Source organism: Falco rusticolus, chromosome 10, assembly GCF_015220075.1.
Source record: "Falco rusticolus isolate bFalRus1 chromosome 10, bFalRus1.pri, whole genome shotgun sequence".
NCBI classification, from domain to species: Eukaryota; Metazoa; Chordata; class Aves; order Falconiformes; family Falconidae; genus Falco; species Falco rusticolus.
The window spans coordinates 3,742,349-3,762,402 of NC_051196.1; the positions used below are offsets into that span (position 1 = coordinate 3,742,349).

Sequence of the window (20,054 nt, forward strand, 5' to 3'; positions counted from 1 at the left end):
GGGCCGTGCTGTCGGCGCCGCAGGGCGGGCCCGGCCGGGGCGCACGCGCGGGGCTGTGAGGCGCGGCGCTATGAGGCGCGGCGCTATGAGGCGCGGCCGGCGGGTGGTGCCGCCGCCTCAGCGGCCCGTTTTCCCGCTTTAGGACCATTTTTTCCCCCCAAACCGCGGCTTTCCTGCGGGCCGGGCGGTGGCAGTGCAGGGCCCTCCCCTGGCGGGGTCCCCCGGGAAGCACGGACTCCCCCTCCGCCGAGGAGCGGCCCTTCTGCCCCGGCCCGTGGAGGCCGGCAGCAGGTGGCCCTGTGGCAAGGCCTCGCCGCGGGGTTGCGGGAGTTACCGCCTGGTTCGGTTCCGTTGAGGCCTCCCTGGGTTATGGAAATGAAGAATAGCAAAAAGTTAATATTGTGCCAAAATCCCCAGGGGCTAAATACACCAGAAGCGCTGCAGTAGGGCCGTGAGGAGGTCCTGGCTAGCCCTGCCTTGCCGCCTTGGAGTCTCCCTACAAACCCCCCATGCGGGTGAGCGCGTTTCCTGCTTCTCTGGTAACTTTGGTGCCATCAGGGAACACCCAGGCTCCCGGTTTCTAACTGAGGAAGGGCCTGAGAGAAACAGCCGGTGGTTTCTGTTGACTCCCCCTGGGAAGAGACATTTCCTCAGGGCACTGTGCAGCTTGTGTTTGGCTGTAAGCAAGGAGTGCTCCTCTCAGGGCACTAATGCAGCAGCACCACCATGCCAGAGCAGCCAGGCACCGGCCAGAAACTCGCTGTCATGGAAAACCTGGCTTTGCCCCTGGGAGCGAAATGGAGAGTAGCGCACACGCCATGGGGCCGCGCTGGGATGCGGTGTTAGGACCACATGGCATCCCTTGCAGCAAGGCAGTGGACTACAGGCTCCTGGGGCAGGCGGGCGGCAAAGGCCCTGCTGTGGCAGAGCCGGTGGCCCTGGGTGGCTCGAGGGCTGGCTCGGCAGTGCTCAGCCCTGTGCCCTGCCAGGCTTGCAGCCCCTGCTGCATTGCTCTCCCTGGATTTGCAGTGAATGAGCATAACACCATAGGCTGCCCGTGCCTCCCGCTCCCTGCAGGCTGAGCTCACGCTGGGACCAGCTGGGGTGCCGAGGCTGGGCCGGCGTTAGGAAAATGGCATTTTGTGACAGTGGGACGCCTGGGTCTCGTCTCCCAGAGCTGCCTGCGCCTTGTCCCGCTGCATCTGGCACCTCCTCCGGCTCGTCCCGCCCCGGCAGCGCAGCTTGCCGGCGAACTTTGCAGGAAGTGCTGTGCCGGGCTGAGCCCAACCGAGCGCGGCCGGGCCTTTCGGGACCCAGGGTCTGTGACCCAGGGACCGGGTGCGGAGGGGGTGAGACAAGCGAGGCAGTGCTCAGCGGGGCACGGCGCGTGCGGCCCTGCTGCTCGGCTGTAAGTCCTGCTGGGGGGGGGGGGTGTCCCCAGGGGGCTGAGCCTCTGCTCAGGAGCCCTGTGGGGTAACGGGGGCCTGGTGCTGCCGGAGCTGGTGGCAGGGCAGGTGAAGACTGGGGTGAGTGTGTGTGTACGTGCACGTGTGCGTATGTGCACGTGTGCATGCCTGTGCACAAGGGTGCCTGCCCATGTCCTCCAGCCTGGCCAGTTCAGAGCTGCCCTGTGGTTCCTTCACCATCAATAGCTTTACCAAGCTGTAGCAGATGGTCTTTTTGCTTACGTGTATCTGGAAGAGAGCTGTGTTTGTGTTGTGTACAGCCTTTTTGTAAGGAATACTTTTTTACTAAAGTTCCCATTTACCTGTTCTTGCTGTCTTTATGTGCCCGAAAGATTTCTCCTCTTTCAGGGAGCCAGGTGTGATGCCTCCCCCAGACTGTGCCTCGGGAACACCAGTGCTGCCATGTCCCAGAGGTTAACAGTAAAAAGCGCTGATCCTCAGGGTGTTGCAGGGGCATTAGCTTGCTTCTGCTGGCCTCGGACATTAAAGCTGTTACAAGTGTTTTGTAGTTCTGCATCACTTAAAAGAAACTTCTGTTCACCTATTTGATCCATGACAGGGTTTGAAAAGAACTCCTGATATTCATACCATAAGCTAGTTTAATTGCCATGCTCAGGGGGAGCTGCAGAAGATAAAGGAAGTGGAAAAAACAGGAAGTGGGGGACTTGGAAGTATGTGACTACTGGTATAAAAACAAGTGTGGTGCCTTTGCTCATCTTTGGACTACCAGTGTGCTGTGATGATAGTAGGTGATTTTGAAAGTCCTAGGTGGATGAAGGCTTCTTCACACTAAGGTGGCAGAAGAATAGTTAATTTCTTCAAATTTCATACCTCTGCTCCTTTAGGTTTAAATCCTTCCTAGCATGCATTATGTGATACCTGCTTTTCCCCTTTCTCTTTATCTGTGGAGGGTGCTGTGCGGGGAGGAAACAAGGACTAGCTGGCTGTGGCTGTGTTAGAGCATCTCTGTGGAGGCAAATCTGCAAGAGCCCCCATCCCAATGCACAGTCCAGTGCTCCTGTATCACGGACACGCCTTTTCTAACGCTCTCCCTGGCCCTGCCACGTTGGCTCTGCTGCCCTTTGTCCATTTTCATCTACACTCACTTTTATCCCATTGGCACCCAGTTTCACAGCTGGGTTTGATGTTGCAGCCTGTGAGCAGCCTCTGGGCTCTGCTCCTGGCTTGGTGCTCCCTGCCCCGGTTTTCCCCTCCACTTGTAAAGCTTCCCGCTAAGGCACTTTGAAATCTGCGTAAGGCATAGGCATTTACATTCATGTCTTTAAAAGTTAATATTGCTATTTATTTTGATGGTGGGTAATTACTCTGTTCTCTGCTGGGATGTTGGCTAGGGAAACTCAGAGGTTTTCCCTAGGAGGAGAAGCCTGTGTAGCATCCATCACCCTGAATTTCTGTGCTCTCTGCCCACAAAGCTTTTGGTAACGAGTGTGTAATCCATCCTGCCCTCTTGCTGTGATTATAAACTTTCCAGCTGCTCTGGGCTGGGGCAGGAAGACTTCATTGTGCACTTGTGTTCTCTTTCAGAGCCATCTTTCCTCCTCCTCCTCCTTGTCCCAGCTGCCTCGTAGTGCTGCTGGTGCCTGCCTGCCTGGCAAGTCAGAGCATGTCCGGACCCTGTGGACTAAACGCAGAAGATGGCAGAGCTTCTGGGGCTTGGGGACAAGTGTGGGGAGGGGGCTTCGGGGGCTCCTGCACTTGCTGGCTTGTGCCTTGCCGACAACAGGCTGAACTTGGACGTTTATCCTGACGGCTGCCACCGGTTCCTGCAGCTGTTCGAGGGGCGACAGGGAGAGGTGGTCCAGGTGGAGTTCCTCCGGCTCAGCAGCAACGATCGCCTCCTTGACACCACACTGGACATCCTTCCTCATCTGAAGCACCTGAAGTCCCTGGTGCTCAAAGGTAAATTCCTGGGCCCATCACCATCCAACTCTTTTAAGCTCAGCTTAATTTTTTTTACCCTTTTCTCCACATCTGCAGGACAAACTGCCCTTGAATTTTTTTTGTTCTGGTGCCCCTTACTACAGCTTTAGCTCTTAGCCTTGCTCAGAGCTGCATGCAGATTTCAATAAGATACAGGTCCTAAACTCTTATTTCCTTCCTTTGTTTCTACAGCTGCCTGGGGAACAGGTTTTGGAGTCTGGTTGGGTTGATGATGCAGTATTTTCTGTAGCCATCCTCTAGAAGAAGAGCGGGTTTTTTGCGTGGTTATGCATGCAAGGATGGGGGGGTTGAAAGGTGTTTAATTTTTTGGTAGATATTCAGCCCCTCTTTCATTTTTGGGAGTATAATGAGCTGTCTTTGCTGTGTTTCCATCTCCATCAATCCTAGCTTAATCCTTCTTAGTGTCAGTGAACGTTTAAGACCGGAAGACACTGCTCAACATTTATTAAAAGCATGACTCAGGTGTGCACATAATTTGGCAAGCTGTAGTAACTGTTAGACCTATAAATATTAGACCATTCTTTGACTTTCTTGTCTCTTTATTGTAGGAGGATCTCAATGCAAATGGTATAATTTCTTAGACTGAATCATTTGCTCTTTGGGAGGTGGATTTTAAAAAAGAAACGAGAGAAAAAAAGGGGGAGTTTGTGGCCAGAATTCAGGATTCTAGCTGAAAACTGAAAAGACTGAAGTTTGCTTCTATATCTGCCACAGATTTCTCATGTGAATAATTTCATTTGTCTTTTCCCCCTTTAGTAAGGTGAGGATAATGGCATAGCTTTTATCAAGCTTGTTTTGTGAGATGTACACCCTGAGCATCCTGAAATGCAATAAAATAGTTTGCTAAGATTTTCTTAGTGCAATGTGTGTCTGTTAGTTTGATTGTTCTCATTTTTCACCATTATGCAGCATAAAAAATGTTTGGTGCCATCTGCTGTACGTGTATACAAACAGACAACAGTGGAGGGAGAGTGGAAAGCGATGAAGGAATGGAGAGTTTTGGAAGGTTCCTTTTGTTTGTTTGACTTATTTTCCATGGGTGCAGACCTTCTTCAGTTTGTCACAAGCTGGGGTGGGGAACACGTATCCTTTCCTCACTGCGCCATCTGGCCTACACAATACTGAACTACCTGCTTTTTTCCCCACATTTTCACTGCTTTCCTCACATCTGCTCTCCAGGCTTGCAGGGGCAGATCTCAGTCCTCAGGGCTGTTCATCCCTCAACAGCATGGGCAAAGCCTGGAGGGTAAGGAATGTCTCCTTAGTCCAAAAAGTGTTGTGTGTTGGCCACTGGTGCTGGTGGGGAAGGAGAGTGGGAGGCTTGGAGGGGTATCGGCCACCCTGCTGAAGGGGGGTAGATATGTGGAGTGGCCTGGCGCTTCCTGACTTGTGACTCCAGACATGTTCAGCAGAGTTTTACTGGTTGACTGTAGCATCTCTTGATTTCATAAAAGGTCTTCACCATTATATCGCTTTCACTGATCAGGAAAATGAGGCAAGGAGAAACCCCATTTCTCTATGAATGCTTTGTAATCGGTGCTGCTCAATGTGATCAGTAAATCCCCATCTTCTGGGTCCCTGTGAGTCTTACGTGGGGCCGGTGAGGTATCCCTGTAGCATACTGACCTCTTTTTCCCCTTCCCTCCACACCCAGGTGGCCATGCCAGGGATGAGTTTGGCTCGTGTCAGCATGGCTCCCTGACAAGCTTACCACCCGACGCTGGGAACCTGAGGTGTCTCACCCACCTGGATCTCAGCTTCAACAGCCTCTCCACCTTGCCTAGCTGCATCCTCCACCTCCCTAGCCTCCACGTGCTCCTGGTGAGCCACAACAGCCTGGTGGCGCTCCCTGAGGACTTTGGCTGTCTGAGCAAACTGACTTTCTTCTCTGCTATGAAAAATCAGCTGAAGAACTTACCTCGTAGCATTGGGGAGCTGACAGTGCTACAGGACCTGGATCTCTCTGAAAATGCTTTGGAATTCCTCCCCGAAGAAGTCGGGAATTTGCGTAACTGCACAGAGCTGGATCTCTCTGGGAATTGCTTATCGAGTGTCCCAGACTCCTTTGGTATGTATTTTCTAGAGGAAAAGAAGGACATAGACTTACTGAGTTTTTGATACAGTCTAGGACCCCTGAGGCCCTTGGGCTCTGTCCCCAGAGCTGTTAACACAAACCATCTGTTATGTTAGAGCCAAATGGAAGGGATACCCAGAAGAAAGATGCTTGGCTCAGTCAGTCCCCTTGAGCATTAATGACTTTCTGGACTGTGCTTTCTGCTTCTGTGGATCAGCAAGACTGCTAAGATTTCAATACAATTTACAATAATAGCCGAGGATCTGGCCTGGCTGGTTTTGGGTGGCACCTGGAACTGGAAACAGAAGAGCTGTGGTTTAGTGGGATGCAAATCTGGGTGTCAAATCATGCTGTCCAGTGTGGACCAGTCCACTGAACCGGGCTCTGACTTCTGCCCAGCTTCCTGGCTCTTGGGTCCTGTATTACTTTGTGCCTGGGGTTGTCATTGATGCTGTTACAGAAGCATCTTATATCTATACTGGTAGTTGGGTGCTGAAAAGCAGAGGAGAGAGGAGGCTGCGTTGCCTCTCGGCTAGTTCCCTGGACCCCTTTGTTTTGTGAGCTGAAGGGATGCTGGGATCTTGTGCTTTTCCCTTATTTTGTGCGTGTGTGCGTGATGAGGAGAGCGGCGGGGGCGTTAGAGCTGATGTGCAATGCAATTAACAGCATGGATGGGGGGTCACTTCTTGTTCTAACCTGCAGCCAATCTGAAGTCTCTGCGGCGGCTGCATCTCCACAGCAATCTCCTGGTGACGGTCCCTGCCTCGCTTGCCAGCCTTCCCAACTTGTCCAGACTTGATCTGCAGAACAATTGCCTCCGTGCTGTCCCCCCCGAGATCCAGACCTCACCATTCGTTCGTCTCCGAGGCAATCCCTTAGGAGAAACGGAGCCATCCCTGCAGGATGGTAATTGTAAGGCTTCTGCTGCTGTGGGTTCTGCCCAGCTGTTCCCTCCCTCAGCCCAGCATGGCGTGAATGGGTTTGGATTAGAGAAGGCAAGAAAGGGGGAATCAGATCGGTATTTTTTTGTCTGGAACAATTACAATCTTGTAAGGATACAGACAGTACTAGTTCTGTTTTTATGAGCCCAAGCCTAGTCCGAAGGGCTCGGTGGTCCCTGGAATTTGGCTTGCTAGGAGAGGTTTTACAGTGAAAGCGAAAATGGGATTCACAGGAAGTGGATCAGGAGAGGCCCTTAAAAGGGTCCAGCCTTTTTAGCAGAGGTGAGCACCAGTTCTTGGACTTGCTGCGTGGCCCTAAGGCTGTGGTAGCTCATGCTAGAGGTGCTGGGAGCAATAAGAACTCATTTTGCCATGCAGTTACCTCCTGCTTTCCTGTGGGTCCCAGGCTGCAGAGGAGCAGCTCTTTGTGCAAGATGAAGGTGATGAATGAGCAGGAATATGAGCGAGGTTTCCCAATAGTGTTTACATTCACAAGAGCAAGTGCTGATTCCCAGGGTTGGCCCCAGGCAATCAAACAAGGCCCTGAGAGTTGCAGGGGTGGTAAATTGAAATATTTTCTAATTCTCCCTGCTTCTGAGTTTTCCTGGGGGAGAGTCAGTACTTCTAGTGTGTCTTGGGACCTCTAGGTTCCTTCCTGTCCTCCTGCTGCTGCTTGATCTGAAGCCTACTGCAGTGTGAACAGGGTTCTGTTAGTGACTGTCAGATTAGGATTAAGCCAAAATTAAAATGCAAATTCAGCCTTCCTTTTCTATCCTGATTTAAGTAACCTGTCTTCTTCTCCTACCCAAACGTTATTGCCACAGATCAATCCAGTGCCAGAGGTCTACGAAGATTCTTCCTTGCATCAGGAGAGGACAGGTAAGCCTCTGTTATTAAGTACTTATATTACAGTGGTGTAACAAGCTCCAAGTCAAGATCGGTGCGTGGTGGGTATTGCACATATGTATAGAAGCTTATGTCCTCAGTAGGCCAGTCAAACACAAGGTAGGAGATCCTTCTGTTGATTTTCGGAGGGCTGACGTCATTGCACAGTGTCATACATTCATGCATTTCTTCTGGAAGCTTTACTGTCACCTCTGAAGGCTGCAAAGTGGTCCTGGCCTGTGGCATCCATTTCTGCTTTCCACCGGGGGCTGCTTCTGACCCTCTGCGGATCTACTTCCGAACCCTTGCACCGGACCCTCAGTGGGTAAAGCTGAGACACCATGATGTCCTTCTAAGTAGAGTCCTGGAGCTGCAGCCCCATGGGGTCAAATTCCAGCAGGTGAGGACACATCCAGGCCTCCTCCTGATCAATCTGCCTCTGCAATAGCTTGGCGGAGTCTTCTGAGAAAGTCTCTTGGGACTTTTGAGACAGCTACGCCCATCACTGCTGCTTTTAAGTAACTGCAGGACTGCCTTTCAAAGAAGCCCAGCCACAAAGATTCAGAAAGGACAAGCTTTCCTGGCACTGTGCTGGTCTGGCTTCTTTGCCTGCCCCACTGCTCCCACTTGAGCTGAGCTATAACCTTCCTCACTCACAAGCTTCCTCCTGTGCCAGAGGATAAGTGCTGTTCCAGCATTTGGCCTTAGCCTGCAAGGAGAATGGTTCACATCCTTCCCCAAAAGCCTGATTGTGTGGTTTTCATTCAGGCTGGTGAGTACTTACGCCACCAGCCCTGTCATGGCTGACAGCAACTCACCACAAAAGTTGCTTGGCCCTTTCTGCCCCCAAGCTGCAGAACTTTTCCTGCCGCCACACTGTGTAGCAAACCTGACATCTCTTGTCACCTCCCTGGAGGCTGCAGGACAGAGCAGGTTCCTATCTCCTCTTCCACTCCCTGCGTACAGGCCGTGCTTTGCCTTTCCCCTTCTTGTCTGCACAGGAAGCCACAGAGCAGAGCTAGGCTTGGTTTTATCTTTTCTATTGGTGTCTCACAGGAATGCTTTTTTTTGCCAGGAGGTACAGATTTGGATGCCGTACACCTCCCCTCAAACCCTTCGTCAGCGTGAGGTGGTAGTTCGGACCTTCAGCGGGCAGAGCTGGAGTGATCTGAGTACAAGAGTGGAGCAGAAGAAAAAGTCAAAGGTAAGCAGATTGGAATGACTGGTGACACACATTATTACCCTTCCCCTCTTCCGTTTTGCCCAGCCAAGAGTGAATCCATTTGAAACACCTCCCAAGCTGTGTTTTGACCAGCTGCTATAAAACATAGTGGATTTCAGCTCCAGGTTTCCTCTCTTGTGGAGGTGTGTCTCCTGAAGGTGACAACTTGCAGCCTGCTGTGCTTCATCCCTGTTCTAGTGCTTTCACCTGCCCGGCTGCTTCCTGCCTTTATTGTACTGCATAATATGCCTAGATGTTTTCTTCCCTGTCTTCCGTTACAGAAGCATGTGGCTCACTGTAGTGTCCTCCACTTCTCTTGGTTCCTTGTTGTGTCTCGACTTGTGCAAAATCAATGCAAAGTGCCAACAGAGGGGACATTGCTCTTTTCCAGTGTGGATCCAAACATCAAAGTGACTTTTCCTCCTGGAGTCACTGAAGAGACTCGCAACGTCAAGCTGCAGGTATGCATGCTTTAAAAACCACAAGCTTTAGTAAGCCTTAGTGCAGCTCTTGCTGCAGCAGCTTAGTGAGTGAGACTAGGGGGAAATAATTTCTGTGGATGTAATTCTAAAGCCACCCCACTAAAAATAATTGTTTTGTAGAGCTGCTAGATAGTGGTAAATGCTATTGTAATACCCTGGGCTGTCCCAGCTTGCCACATTGACACTGGTATTAGAGCAGACTTCAGCCAAAGTTCACTCACTGTGCTTCCATTTCTCACGGGCCCCTGAGCCAGGAGCAGCATCTGCCTGCTGGGTGCTGGGGGAACTGAGCAAGTGATTTGGGAATTTGCCTGACTGCCCTGCTCTCCATATTGTTTTCCACATCCAGGTGCTGCCGGTCTCTGCAGAAGAGATAGAGGAAATCACAGCCGATGCAGGGTGCAGAGCCAGTCCCCTGCTCTGCCTCTCCCAGGATTCCCTGGTGGATTTTCTCAGGCCAGTGAGAATTCAGCTGCCCCTCCCACCTGGGCTCACAGGTGAGTTTATTCCCAAAACTGGCAAAGAGAAACATCATATGTGGAAAGCCATGAATGGCAAGCTGGGATTTTTGTTTGCCTCTCCTGTAATAATAAAGCTTGCTGCTTATCCTGCAGGAGCAGCAAGGTGCATATGCTGAGTGAGTGGTGGTGCAGTGTGGTGGTGCGGAAGGTAGTTCAGGTCCAGCTCATGAATCTGATGCTGAGCCACTGCAGTTAAAAATGTATGATCATACACTAAGCCATCTCCCACCCTGAATATTGCTAGAAACAGCCTCAGCCTCGCCAGGGTTTCCTCTGTTTGCATGCTGAGTATCCTGTGTTTCCTAATTCCTATTTTCTTTGACCTTTCCTGGCTTTCTTGTGAAGAAGTAAAATATGTTTGGGTACGGCTTGGCCTTCATTGTAACACCACCTGGCATTTTTATGTCTGAAGTGCATCAGGATAGAAAAGCCTGTGGGATGTACCTTTAGAAAGAGATGGAACTTAATTAATAACCCTAGATATTGGTGATAGGAATTGTCTAATTAATCTGTTGGTGGCAATCAGCACACTATCAGTTTAAGCCTGCATATTCTGCCAGACTATCCTGGAAACGTTGAAGTAGCATCATCCTTTTATTTTTGCTCTTCTTTGACCAAAATTCAGTTCTGGGTGCTGAAGAGAAGGCTATGAGCCTTAATTTGGTGCTTTTTAATAGTGAATCCCCCCAGACTGTGGCTAGGTTTGTAAAGCCATGAACAAAGGCTTCTGCTGCATATAGCATCTCTTGATCCTTGTTGTCTTTAAGGGCTAAATTTGGATCGGTCAAGGCTGCATCTTCTCCATGGTGACCTGGAGGGCCAAACCTGGGATGACATTACTAGTCAGGTGGTGCTGGAATTCACCCATCTCTATGTGGTGTTTGAAGTCACCCACTTCTCCTGGTAAGTGCAGGATTAGTCCTGAGGAAAAGATGGGATGTTCCTCTGCCTTGCTTTTCCCACACTGATCAGGGCTCATGCCGTTAACCCTACCTTCTCCCTTTGCACATCAGGCCAAGCTTAGCACTTCATCTCTACCCATCACTTTTTACAGTCTTGTGGGTGTGACACTGGCTTCTCTTACTAGGCAGGATCCCTCCTTTTTCTTAATTCCTTGTCTGCCAGGTACTGGCTGTGGTACACCACCAAGACCTACATTGGAGGCATTGCCAAGAAAGTCTATGAGCGGCTGCGTATGTACCAGGTGAACTTCATTGCTCTGCAGAGGAAGAAGGACCCCGAGCAAGTCCTGCTACAGTGTGTCCCCAAGCACAAGGTTTGACTGGCTTCCATTGCCTTGCTCCTGAGCTTCCTGCGCCTCCCTTTATAGGACATCAGGGCAGCAGTGCACCAAATGGTCCTGTTTGCTGCCCCAAGGTCGTGGCCGGGGTATGCTGTCACCACACTGTGTTGGTAGTGTGATACCAGCTCACTGTGAGCTGGGGTAGAAGGAAAACTCACTCTGTGCAGCAGTGGCTGGATATACATTCTGTAGACTGGGCTGCTAAAATCAGCTAGACACAGTAGCTGGCCATTTGCGTGCTGTAAGTGTCCAGCAAACATGAGGCAAAACACGGTTTAAATTTCAGTCAAAGATATTAAGGTTAATAAGTCACTTGTCTGACGTGGGCTAGTAGTGTGGGCAGAAGCACTGCTTTGGTTTCAGCTGGAGAGGCTAGAAATGGTATTCACTCTTCCCGATGTTCCTTGCTGTTTACCGTTCAAGCAGTGGAACAGAACATACGAGCTTTCCTTAATCTGCTTCAGTGCAGCATCAAGTTAGTTTGTGCTGTTAGCCTGAGCTAACCTGGCTTGATGGTCTGTCAGGAGATAGGAAGGGCTCACTCTCTGCTGCTGCCTCTGCCCTAGGGGTACCAGCCCTCAGCAGCAAAGCAAGTGTGCATCTGCATTTGTAGAGCGGTGTACCTTGACAGACAGCGCAGCTCAGTGACGTGAGAGTTTTATCAGGCTGCCAGAACTGGGCTGCGTATCCAACTCTCTGCACAACCCTCTGGTCTGGTTCCTCCTTTTGCTCTTTATTTGTTCTCCTGTAGGAGAACATTGAAATGACCTGTACGCATAAACAGCTATAAGGATTCTTTATATCTTGGGTTCAGGGCTCAAATTGTTTCCAGAGGAGGCAGCAACGGCACCCACAGTGAGACAGGTTCAGTGGTGTCTGTACTCCTGCTAGGGGTGCTGGTGGGGTGAGAGAGAAGGTTTACTGTTACAAATAGGAAGAACAACAGACACCTCAGCTCTGGGCTAACTCTTGCATTGCCTCTGAGACCCCAGGTCTGCCAGTGTGATTGCAAGCTGCAAAGCAAAAATGAGCTTTCTGGTGTCCTCAGCTGTGTGCTATTGCAGCATGTGGCTTTTTGCAGAAAAAATGTCTTTTAATGGCATACTGTGAGGGAGATAAGGTAGCAAGGAAATCCTTCCCTGTCTTTGAAGGTTACTGACCTGTTACAATGTAGAGATACTGCTGAAAATGCTTTTTTATTGACAGCTTTGGGATGGCCTATCTTTGTTAGTCCACATAGGCTTTTCTGCTTTTTACTGGAGGGGAGAAATAGGGTAACCACAAACACTTCCTTGCCTGTAGTAAATGTACCTGGGATAGGAGGGTGGGTGTGTGTTCATTTGTTTACATCCTTCCCATGTAAAATGGACTTCCCCTGTTGAAGGTGTGGGGAACATCATGGGTGTAGGAACATGGGTCAGGGGACAGATGTGCTTCAGATCAAACATGGAGTCCTGTGTCATCATCCTTGTCAGGTCGATCCAGTGCTGAAGAAGCTGCAGGACCGCTATCGAGGACCTGAGCCATCTGACATGGTGGAGATGTTTGAGGGAGAGCAATTTTTTGCAGCTTTTGAGCGAGGCATCAGCATCGATATGGGTATGGCAGCACTGGGCTCCTTTCTGCTTCTAACTCCTGTGCTTCTCTAGCCCTAGGTGTGTATCTGCTGGGGGCTGTACTCCATGGCATTCCTCTCTGCCTCCAGTTTGCCTACTACTCACAGCAGCTAGCCCTTGGACATTGAACTTGTCATATTCTCTGGTCACCCAACTTTTGTGTCTACTTTTCTGAAGGAAAGTCCTCTTTGTAGGCTTTCATTTCCTCTCATGCTGTTGTAGTCTGCAGAGGGCAATAGCCAAATGTGTTTATTTTATGACTGATCTGCTACTGCAGCCATCTATGCCCTTTTCCTGGCATCTTAGACAAAACTCTGGAATGCCCATGGTGATCTAATTAATGTTGCCCATTTCTGAGAGAACACATATAATGGTATTTGATTAGAGAAGGTATTTCTGAAATAATCCAGAGCAAAAAAAAAATTCCCCCAAATGGAGCCACTGGAAGAGAAGAAAAGAGGGAGCAAGACCAAAACTCAAGATGATATTTTATGCCCCAATGTGTCTGGACCTGTTACAGCTGCAAACTGAGCCATGTTCTTCAAAACCTGGGCGTACAGCTCAGTTTCATTGGTGTAAATTAAGCTTAACTCTATGAATCACAGAATCATAGAATTGTTTATGTTGGAATAGACCTTTAAGATCGTAGAGTCCAGCCTTTAACCCAGCACTGCCAAGAATACTGAAGTGCATTGGTCTTTCAGTGGAGTTTGTGAGGCCAGGGTCTGTTGCTCTGTCCTGATTTAGGCTGGACTCTTAAATTAATTTCTAGATAATTACATATGAGTGTTGTACCTGATTATAGTTTTTTCCATTTAGCTATATTCATATTCCAGCACCCACTGCAGAAATGGTGGAGGGATAGGGGGCCTATTTTTATGCATGACAGGATGCTATTGCAGCTGATTCTGCCCTCCAAGGGGTAGAATGGACCTAGGACAGAGGAATGGGCCAAGGATGGACTAGGCTCCCCCCGAATGCTTTGCCCTGCCTTGCCTTCCATTCTTGAACTTGATCTCCACCTTGTGGCCATTACCTTTTTTCACTTTTGGGACCTGCTTTCTCCACAGCCAGGGTTTTCTGCTTTCCCGTCTCACCCGGTGAGGAAGCAGGGTGTTAGATTCCTTTCAGGCATGAGTAGGAGTAGGCAGTAGCATGGAGGCTGCTAGTGGCTGTTGGCCAGGCTCGAAAATCTGCACGCTTTTCTGCACAAGTTGAGCATTTGCTGCTTCTCTGCGCAGATCGCCCCGACTGCGTGGATGGACGACTCTCGTTTATTTTTTACTCTCACTTGAAGAACATGAAGGAAATCTATGTGACCTCCCCTGTAGACAGGAAAGACCAAGCTGTCAAAGGCCAGGTGAGCAACCGGTTACACTGACTATTTGTTTCCTCCATGGCCATCATCATCATTGCTTTTACGATGTTCCCAATAATAATTTCTGAGTGCCAGGTATGACTCTTTTCCCTCCCCTCTTTTCCTTGGCTTTGCATTTCACTGACTAAACCCTGAATAATCACAGAGTAGTCTTAAAGGATCACTCATCACTTAGCTCTCTGACTTACATTCCTGCCATTAACTCTTGGTGTCTTCACAGTCAGTCCAGACTTTATGGCAGAACCTCTGTGCTCCTCCCAGTTGCACTTCATTGGGAGGCCATGTTTGTGAACAGAGGATAGGTGAGAAATGCTGGATTCATTCTGTTCCAGACAGGAAAGACAAAGCAATCAGGCTTGGCCAGTGTTCTTGAATCTGAGCCTCACTGCATGCTTTTTGTTTGCAAAGGTCTCTTTCTACCGAGGGGCAGTTCCCAAGAGCATCCCTGAAGATGCCAGCAGGAGGAGGAAAGGACCAGACTCCTTCTGGCTCGCTACTCTGCCTATTAAACTGCCTGTGAGTTTTTTTTGTCTCCTAAAAAAAAGAAATAACTTAGGTGGGTAAAAGCACGGCCTTGCTGCTCAGCTAGTTTTGTCTTCCTCCATGAGAACGGATGCAATGAATGACTGCAAGAAATGGCTGCCCAACCATGGAGATTTCCCACTCTCCATGAGCTCTTCTGAAAAGAGGAACACAAACAGCTGGGAGTGGTCTCCATCTCTCCTACTCATCTTCTCTGTCAAGCACAGGCTTGTTGGATGGGTGGTCAGAGAGGGTGGATCCATTGAATGAATGATGTAGAACAGGAGGAAGCTCACTGTAATTAAAGGAAGTGTCTGTTTTGTTTATAAATTTCTTAGTCACACAGCTCATGCAGCAGGAAAAAAGGAAGATCTAGGATGAGGTAGGTAGGCTGGATTTTAATACAAGTGTTGAGTGTAAGTACTCTGATGTGAGCCACTGGCCTTTTAAGGCTGCTCTGTATGTTGCAGTGAGAAATGCAACTTTTGCTTATAAAATTTAATTGATATTTGAGAAGCTTAAAACAATAAATACCTTTGTAGGCTGAATGCTTCTGTTCAGATCACGTGCCAGGATCTCACATCCCTTTCTGACACATGCAACCTCAACTACACATCTAGACTAAGTGCTCTCTTACTGCCGAGGCAAATATATTCTGGGGAGATAGTTCATTGAAAAATACTCTGTAAAGAAAGGAAATTTCCAGTGTGAGATATGACTGTGTACTTTATGATTTGATATTTTCAGAGGCAGTGAGCATTGCTGGTCATTGCCAGTGTGAGCGCTCCTTGCTTTTTACAGCCTGACTGTTCAGCCCCAAGATCTTCCTTCCTCCTTGGCGGGAGGAAAGATATTTCAGTGTGCAATCTGAATGGCCAGATATTGTCCTGTATAAAACCAATTTGTTTAGCACGTTCTCTCTCTCTTTCCTCTGTGACACAGCGATTGAAACCCCGCTGGGGTGAGAATCCCCACCCCCTGAATGGCTTCTCCTTCCCTCCCTTGAACCTGGGCAGTGCTGAGACTGGCTACCTGACCCAGGCAAACCTGCTGAGCATTGCCAGGCGCATGGGAGCTGACTGGCAGACCATCGGCCTGAACCTGGGCTTGACCTATCAGCAGATTGAGCGCATAGGATACAATAACAGGTAAGATACAACACTGATCAAGAGTAGTGCATTATATCTATCTGCAGTGTAATAGTATAAATTAATGCTTGGCTGGTTGAAAGTTTTCCCACTGGAATTGTTTCACCAGATAAAAGATGGGTTGACTAATGGTTCTTCTCAAAACATTACCTCTTTTATCGAAAACTGATTATTTTCTCTTGCTGTTATAAAACAAAGCTTTAAGTTTGAAAAACACAATCGGGGAAATAACAAACCTGATGACCTTTGTAGTTCTGATGAGTCGCATTCCTGTTTTGTTCTGTGATCTGGATTCCTGGCCAGACTCCATCTCTGACAATGAGCAATGGCTTATGGCATTGATTGTGAATATCATCTTTATTCAAAAAGAGCTTGTGGTACGTCATGGGACATGCAGTCTGACCAAAAAGCCAGAGCGGTAGGAGAGAATTAGACTTGCTATGACTAACCTACTATTCCTGTGGGGAATTTACATTCAAAAGCAGAATCATTTAATTTGATATTTCCATTAGAAAAAAAAAATCTAGAGAGATTCTAGTGTAGGAACTGCAACTCCTGTATGGTGGGTGGGGAAAAGGCAGGCCCACCGGGTGCTTTGTGTGTCTGGATGGCTTCTCTGGGGCTCCAGGCATGGACTAGGACTCCAGTAAGGCCTCTTCGGGTTGTCAGTCAGGAGAGTGTGCTGGTTACTTCTGCGCTTCCCCCTTTCTTCAGAGAGGACCTTGATAAGCAGATCCTGGACATGCTGTTCTCATGGGCTCAGCAAAACTTGGAGGATCCTGACTGTGTGGGTAAGCTGATTACAGCCATGAAAGAGAGTGGCCGCCAGGACATTGCTGATGAGGTCGAAACCATTGTTGAGCTGGGACGGCAGAAATACAGGGAGTCCATCCGCCGGGTGGGCTTGGAGCAGGAGAGCAGCACTGAGGACTCTGCGATAGCTATGATGTAGCACCTGGCAGAAGGAATGGGGTTTCATATTGGGTCCCTCTGCGTACCCAGAGTGACAATGTCTTGGAGCTGCTCCTGCCTCAAGGGCCAGTGTCTTCCCGAGGATCTGGACATTGATTCACTTGTGAGCAGACTACTGAGCGCTCTCAGGTCTGTACTCACATGCCACTTCTGCCAATCCCAGGCAGTTTAGAGTGCATTTACAAGCCTTTTCTGTACTTCCACTTCTCGCCCTTGAGCTTTAGATCTCAGAAACATGGAGAAATTCTGAGGTTGAAGCGTCTGTCAGTTGAGTAGTGGCTAAAGTAGCCTTTAATGAATTAATAATCATGTCATGTTTATTTATTTATAACTTATTCCAGAAACCATGTTCTGCTGGAGCCACTGGGTGTGAGCATTTGGGTCTGTTTGTGCTCCAGTGCTTGATGGGAAAGTGGAGGTGCAGTTGTGTCATGAAGGCCTGTGGTGCGGTGGGGACTCCTCAGCCATTTCGGTTAATGATGTGTTTTGCTCGCATGAGAATATGAATTGTATTGCCCATGAAAATGTTTTCTGTTTTCTGCCAAATCTCTTCCAGTTTCCTCAAGCCCAAACCAAAACCTAAGTATTTGTGGGGAAAAGAGAAGAAACTAATTTCTAGAAAAATTGCTCTTGTATTTTGGTTTTCCTCCAAAAACCATTTTGGAACAAAAAAAATTTCACATTGTCCCTAGGCTGCTGCACCTGCCAGGCTTTTTAGATGAGACCTATGCACTGCTGGTCTTTGACAGAGTTCCAGTTTTATTTTAGAAACAAGTAAAAATGTGTAACCCTGCTGTTCTGGGAGAGACTCTGCTTTAAGGAATATCCCTTGCAGTTGCAAAGGGATATTCCTCACATCCTCCCAGTGAAATATGCCTGTGCAATAGTGAAGGTGTGACCCCTCCTGAAGTTTGGTAAAAAGCATGACTTAAATTTGCATTTTAAAAACTGGTCTGACCAGCTGTGAAATAGGCACCGTGTGGGATTGGCATGAACTATGCTGAGCTAATCTCCTGGTTTTGCAGTCTGAACATCTTGTATAAGGCTGAAAGTGTTTATTGCTTTTTAACTACTCTGTCATTGACTACTGAGGTGCCCTTCTCTTCCTGCTCCCCATCTCATAATGGGCCTCAGCTAGTGACCCACTAATGACAGTGGGAAATTTCATGCAAGCTTTTTGAAAGACTACTGTCATCTGCGTAAATCCAACTCTTTCAAGACAGGTTGGATTCAGCATAACTCTCTAAGCGATACTTAAAGGGCTGTTCTCAGTCTGAAAACCAAAAGTCTGTAGAAAAATGCCAGGTTGCAACACCCAGATTCAACCTGCTGCTGCAGGTCTGAGAAATCCTGGTGTTTTCTTCCTCCTGTGAGGAATCATTGGTGGTTTCCCTGATGCTGTGTTTCAGACCTGCCATCAGTACTGTTGAAAGAGAAGCATAAAATTGTTCTGCTTTTTTAAAATTATTTATTTATTTTAAGGGTATTCTAACATCTCAGGCTGTGGAGTGATCAGTGTCCAGTCCAAAGCACTGGACAAGGATTTGCAGGCTTGAGTTACCGTCTTGGGCGTAGGGACTTCCTCAGATCTGATTTCTTACGCCGTGCTGCCCCTCAAGTCTCACATTGGATTAAAGTCAGCAGTTCTCATTGGAATGTACAGTTTCTCTGGTAGTCTGTGTCATCTGTTCTTGTCTGTAATTTTGATGTGTACCAACTAGGTATTCATTCTTTACTCCAGTTTTGGAGAGATGCATTTGGGCATATTGCTCTCACTGGGAATAAAATAAGTGCTTAACTGTTTCAAAGCATGGTCTGCTAATTCATAAATGCCTCGAGGTGTTAAACAGAGCCAGGTCCCTTTGAACTTGCTGGTGGAAAGACACAGGTGAGCTTGGCCATGCTGCACAGAAACAGAAGAGCTCTTGTTTGGGCACTGCTGGCTGCAAAGCGCAGGGCAGGCTGCAGCTGCGCGAATGCTAGCCCATAGCTTGGCTTTGCTGCCGTGGGGCTAAGCTGGGCAACGCAGCACTGGGGGCATGGGTTTGGCTCGCCAAGCGTAGGAGTAGAGCTCAGGTGGCGCAGGTCGAGGCAGCATCAAGGCTAGTCTAGAGGGCCCAGTGTGCAGGCTTAGCCTGGCCTCTGGTGAGGCTGCAGGAGGCTTCTGGCTGGGCAAAGCCGGTTAATTCCTTACTACGGGTCTACGGGTAGCATAAGGTAGCACCCACAGCTACAACAGGATGAAGCTAGGCTGCACTTAGCTTTCTGTTTGTGATGGCCAGGCAACAACTGAGTTGGGAATGCTGAAACAAGGGCTGTGTAGGCTGGACTCCGTGGAGGTCTCATCCAGATGTCGGCAGAGCTACAGCTTTTCCAGATAACAGATAGATCAGGCTAGGAGAGAGGGAGGTCAGTGCTAGGTGTTTAGGTTACTCAGGCCAAGCAACAGGAGATAACAAACCCTAGACAATATCATCAGTAGAACAGCTCTTCAGGGTTTGGGCTGATGAGGAAAGTTAAGTAACTACCCCAGAGAAGTACCGTTATCTCCATCCTCTCACTGCTGAGCAGCAGCCGCTGGACTGGGTCACCTCACGGCATTTGGTTTTCTCCTTGCACTGACACTGAAGTGAGCACCCAGCTGGGGGTATGAGGGTGCTGACGGGAAATCAGAGCAACCATCCGGCTGCTCTTTCCTTAGCTGACTCAGCAGCAAATATTTGAGCTGGATGAGAGTCAACAGAAAGCATGTTATTTTCAGGTGTGTTATCTCTATTTAATAATTTCTTTGAGGCACGGTAACTCCTTCATAAGCCTGTAGTTGCTATGGCCAGGAAACAGGGGTTACAGTTGCAGTGTGTGGTTGAAGCAGCAAAAAAACCCAACGTGGCATTTAGTTTTTGAATTAAAAGTTTGCTCTTCTTTTAATAATTACTCACATGCCAGAGTAGTCTCTTTCCCTTTTCAGCTACCTGGCTTTTCCTGGTTCCTATTAGGCACCTTACAGTGTCCTACTGACAATCTGGCAGATTTTGTGGTTTTTACTGTGCACGATCCTGATGTGTCCAAAATTCTCCCAAATAAAGTTCAACAAGGAAAAGCCTCCTTACAAAAAAAATCTAAAAGTAAAGGGAGAAATTGTTTGGGAGTGGAAACATTTTTTCTCCTCTTTTTTTTGACTGCAACATCTATACCTCTTTAACTCTCATAATTAAACCCTTTTCTACTTCATAAACTTGTGGATCTCCAGCAGAACGACCAAGTGGCCCTCAGAGGTGAAGTGTGTTTTGCACATACCACTCTCCACTTCTAGGTTCTGCTTACCATGATAGCCCTGTAGCTGCCAGGAGCCAGATTCAGGTAAGATGCTTCCAGCCCCTGCAAAGGTTAATAAAAGAAACTGCTGAGAAATTAAAGCCCAGGCAAAACTCAGATCAGTTTATTAGTTCTATAAAAAACGTAAGGGAAAGCCTGACTATATCCTGCAGGGGGTTAAACTGTTTACATGCTGCTGGCAGTAAAATGCTGTATAATTCCCAGTAAAAGACCTGAAGGAAATATG

The 20,054-nt window shown here is 48.5% G+C and overlaps 1 protein-coding gene across 3 annotated transcripts; it reads left to right on the forward strand.

Annotated features, from left to right (window-relative positions):
* The first annotated feature begins 105 nt into the window (after positions 1-105).
* On the forward strand, positions 106-18,300 carry PIDD1 (p53-induced death domain protein 1). 3 transcript variants are annotated; one of them, XM_037402914.1, is made up of 16 exons: positions 106-515; positions 3,012-3,386; positions 5,083-5,496; positions 6,205-6,414; positions 7,268-7,322; positions 7,527-7,728; positions 8,404-8,532; positions 8,832-9,011; positions 9,382-9,529; positions 10,321-10,456; positions 10,679-10,829; positions 12,332-12,455; positions 13,714-13,832; positions 14,259-14,366; positions 15,315-15,520; positions 16,235-18,300. In XM_037402914.1, exons 2-16 carry the CDS (start codon positions 3,122-3,124, stop codon positions 16,470-16,472), a joined length of 2,685 nt encoding a protein of 894 aa, XP_037258811.1. In that variant the 5' UTR covers positions 106-515; positions 3,012-3,121; the 3' UTR covers positions 16,473-18,300. The 3 variants fall into 3 exon arrangements, with proteins under 3 accessions (XP_037258811.1, XP_037258810.1, XP_037258812.1); XM_037402913.1 differs by lacking the exon at positions 106-515 and adding an exon at positions 1,188-1,408; XM_037402915.1 differs by lacking the exon at positions 106-515 and adding an exon at positions 1,188-1,408 and having other exon boundaries at positions 6,205-6,408.
* The last annotated feature ends 1,754 nt before the right edge of the window (positions 18,301-20,054 follow it).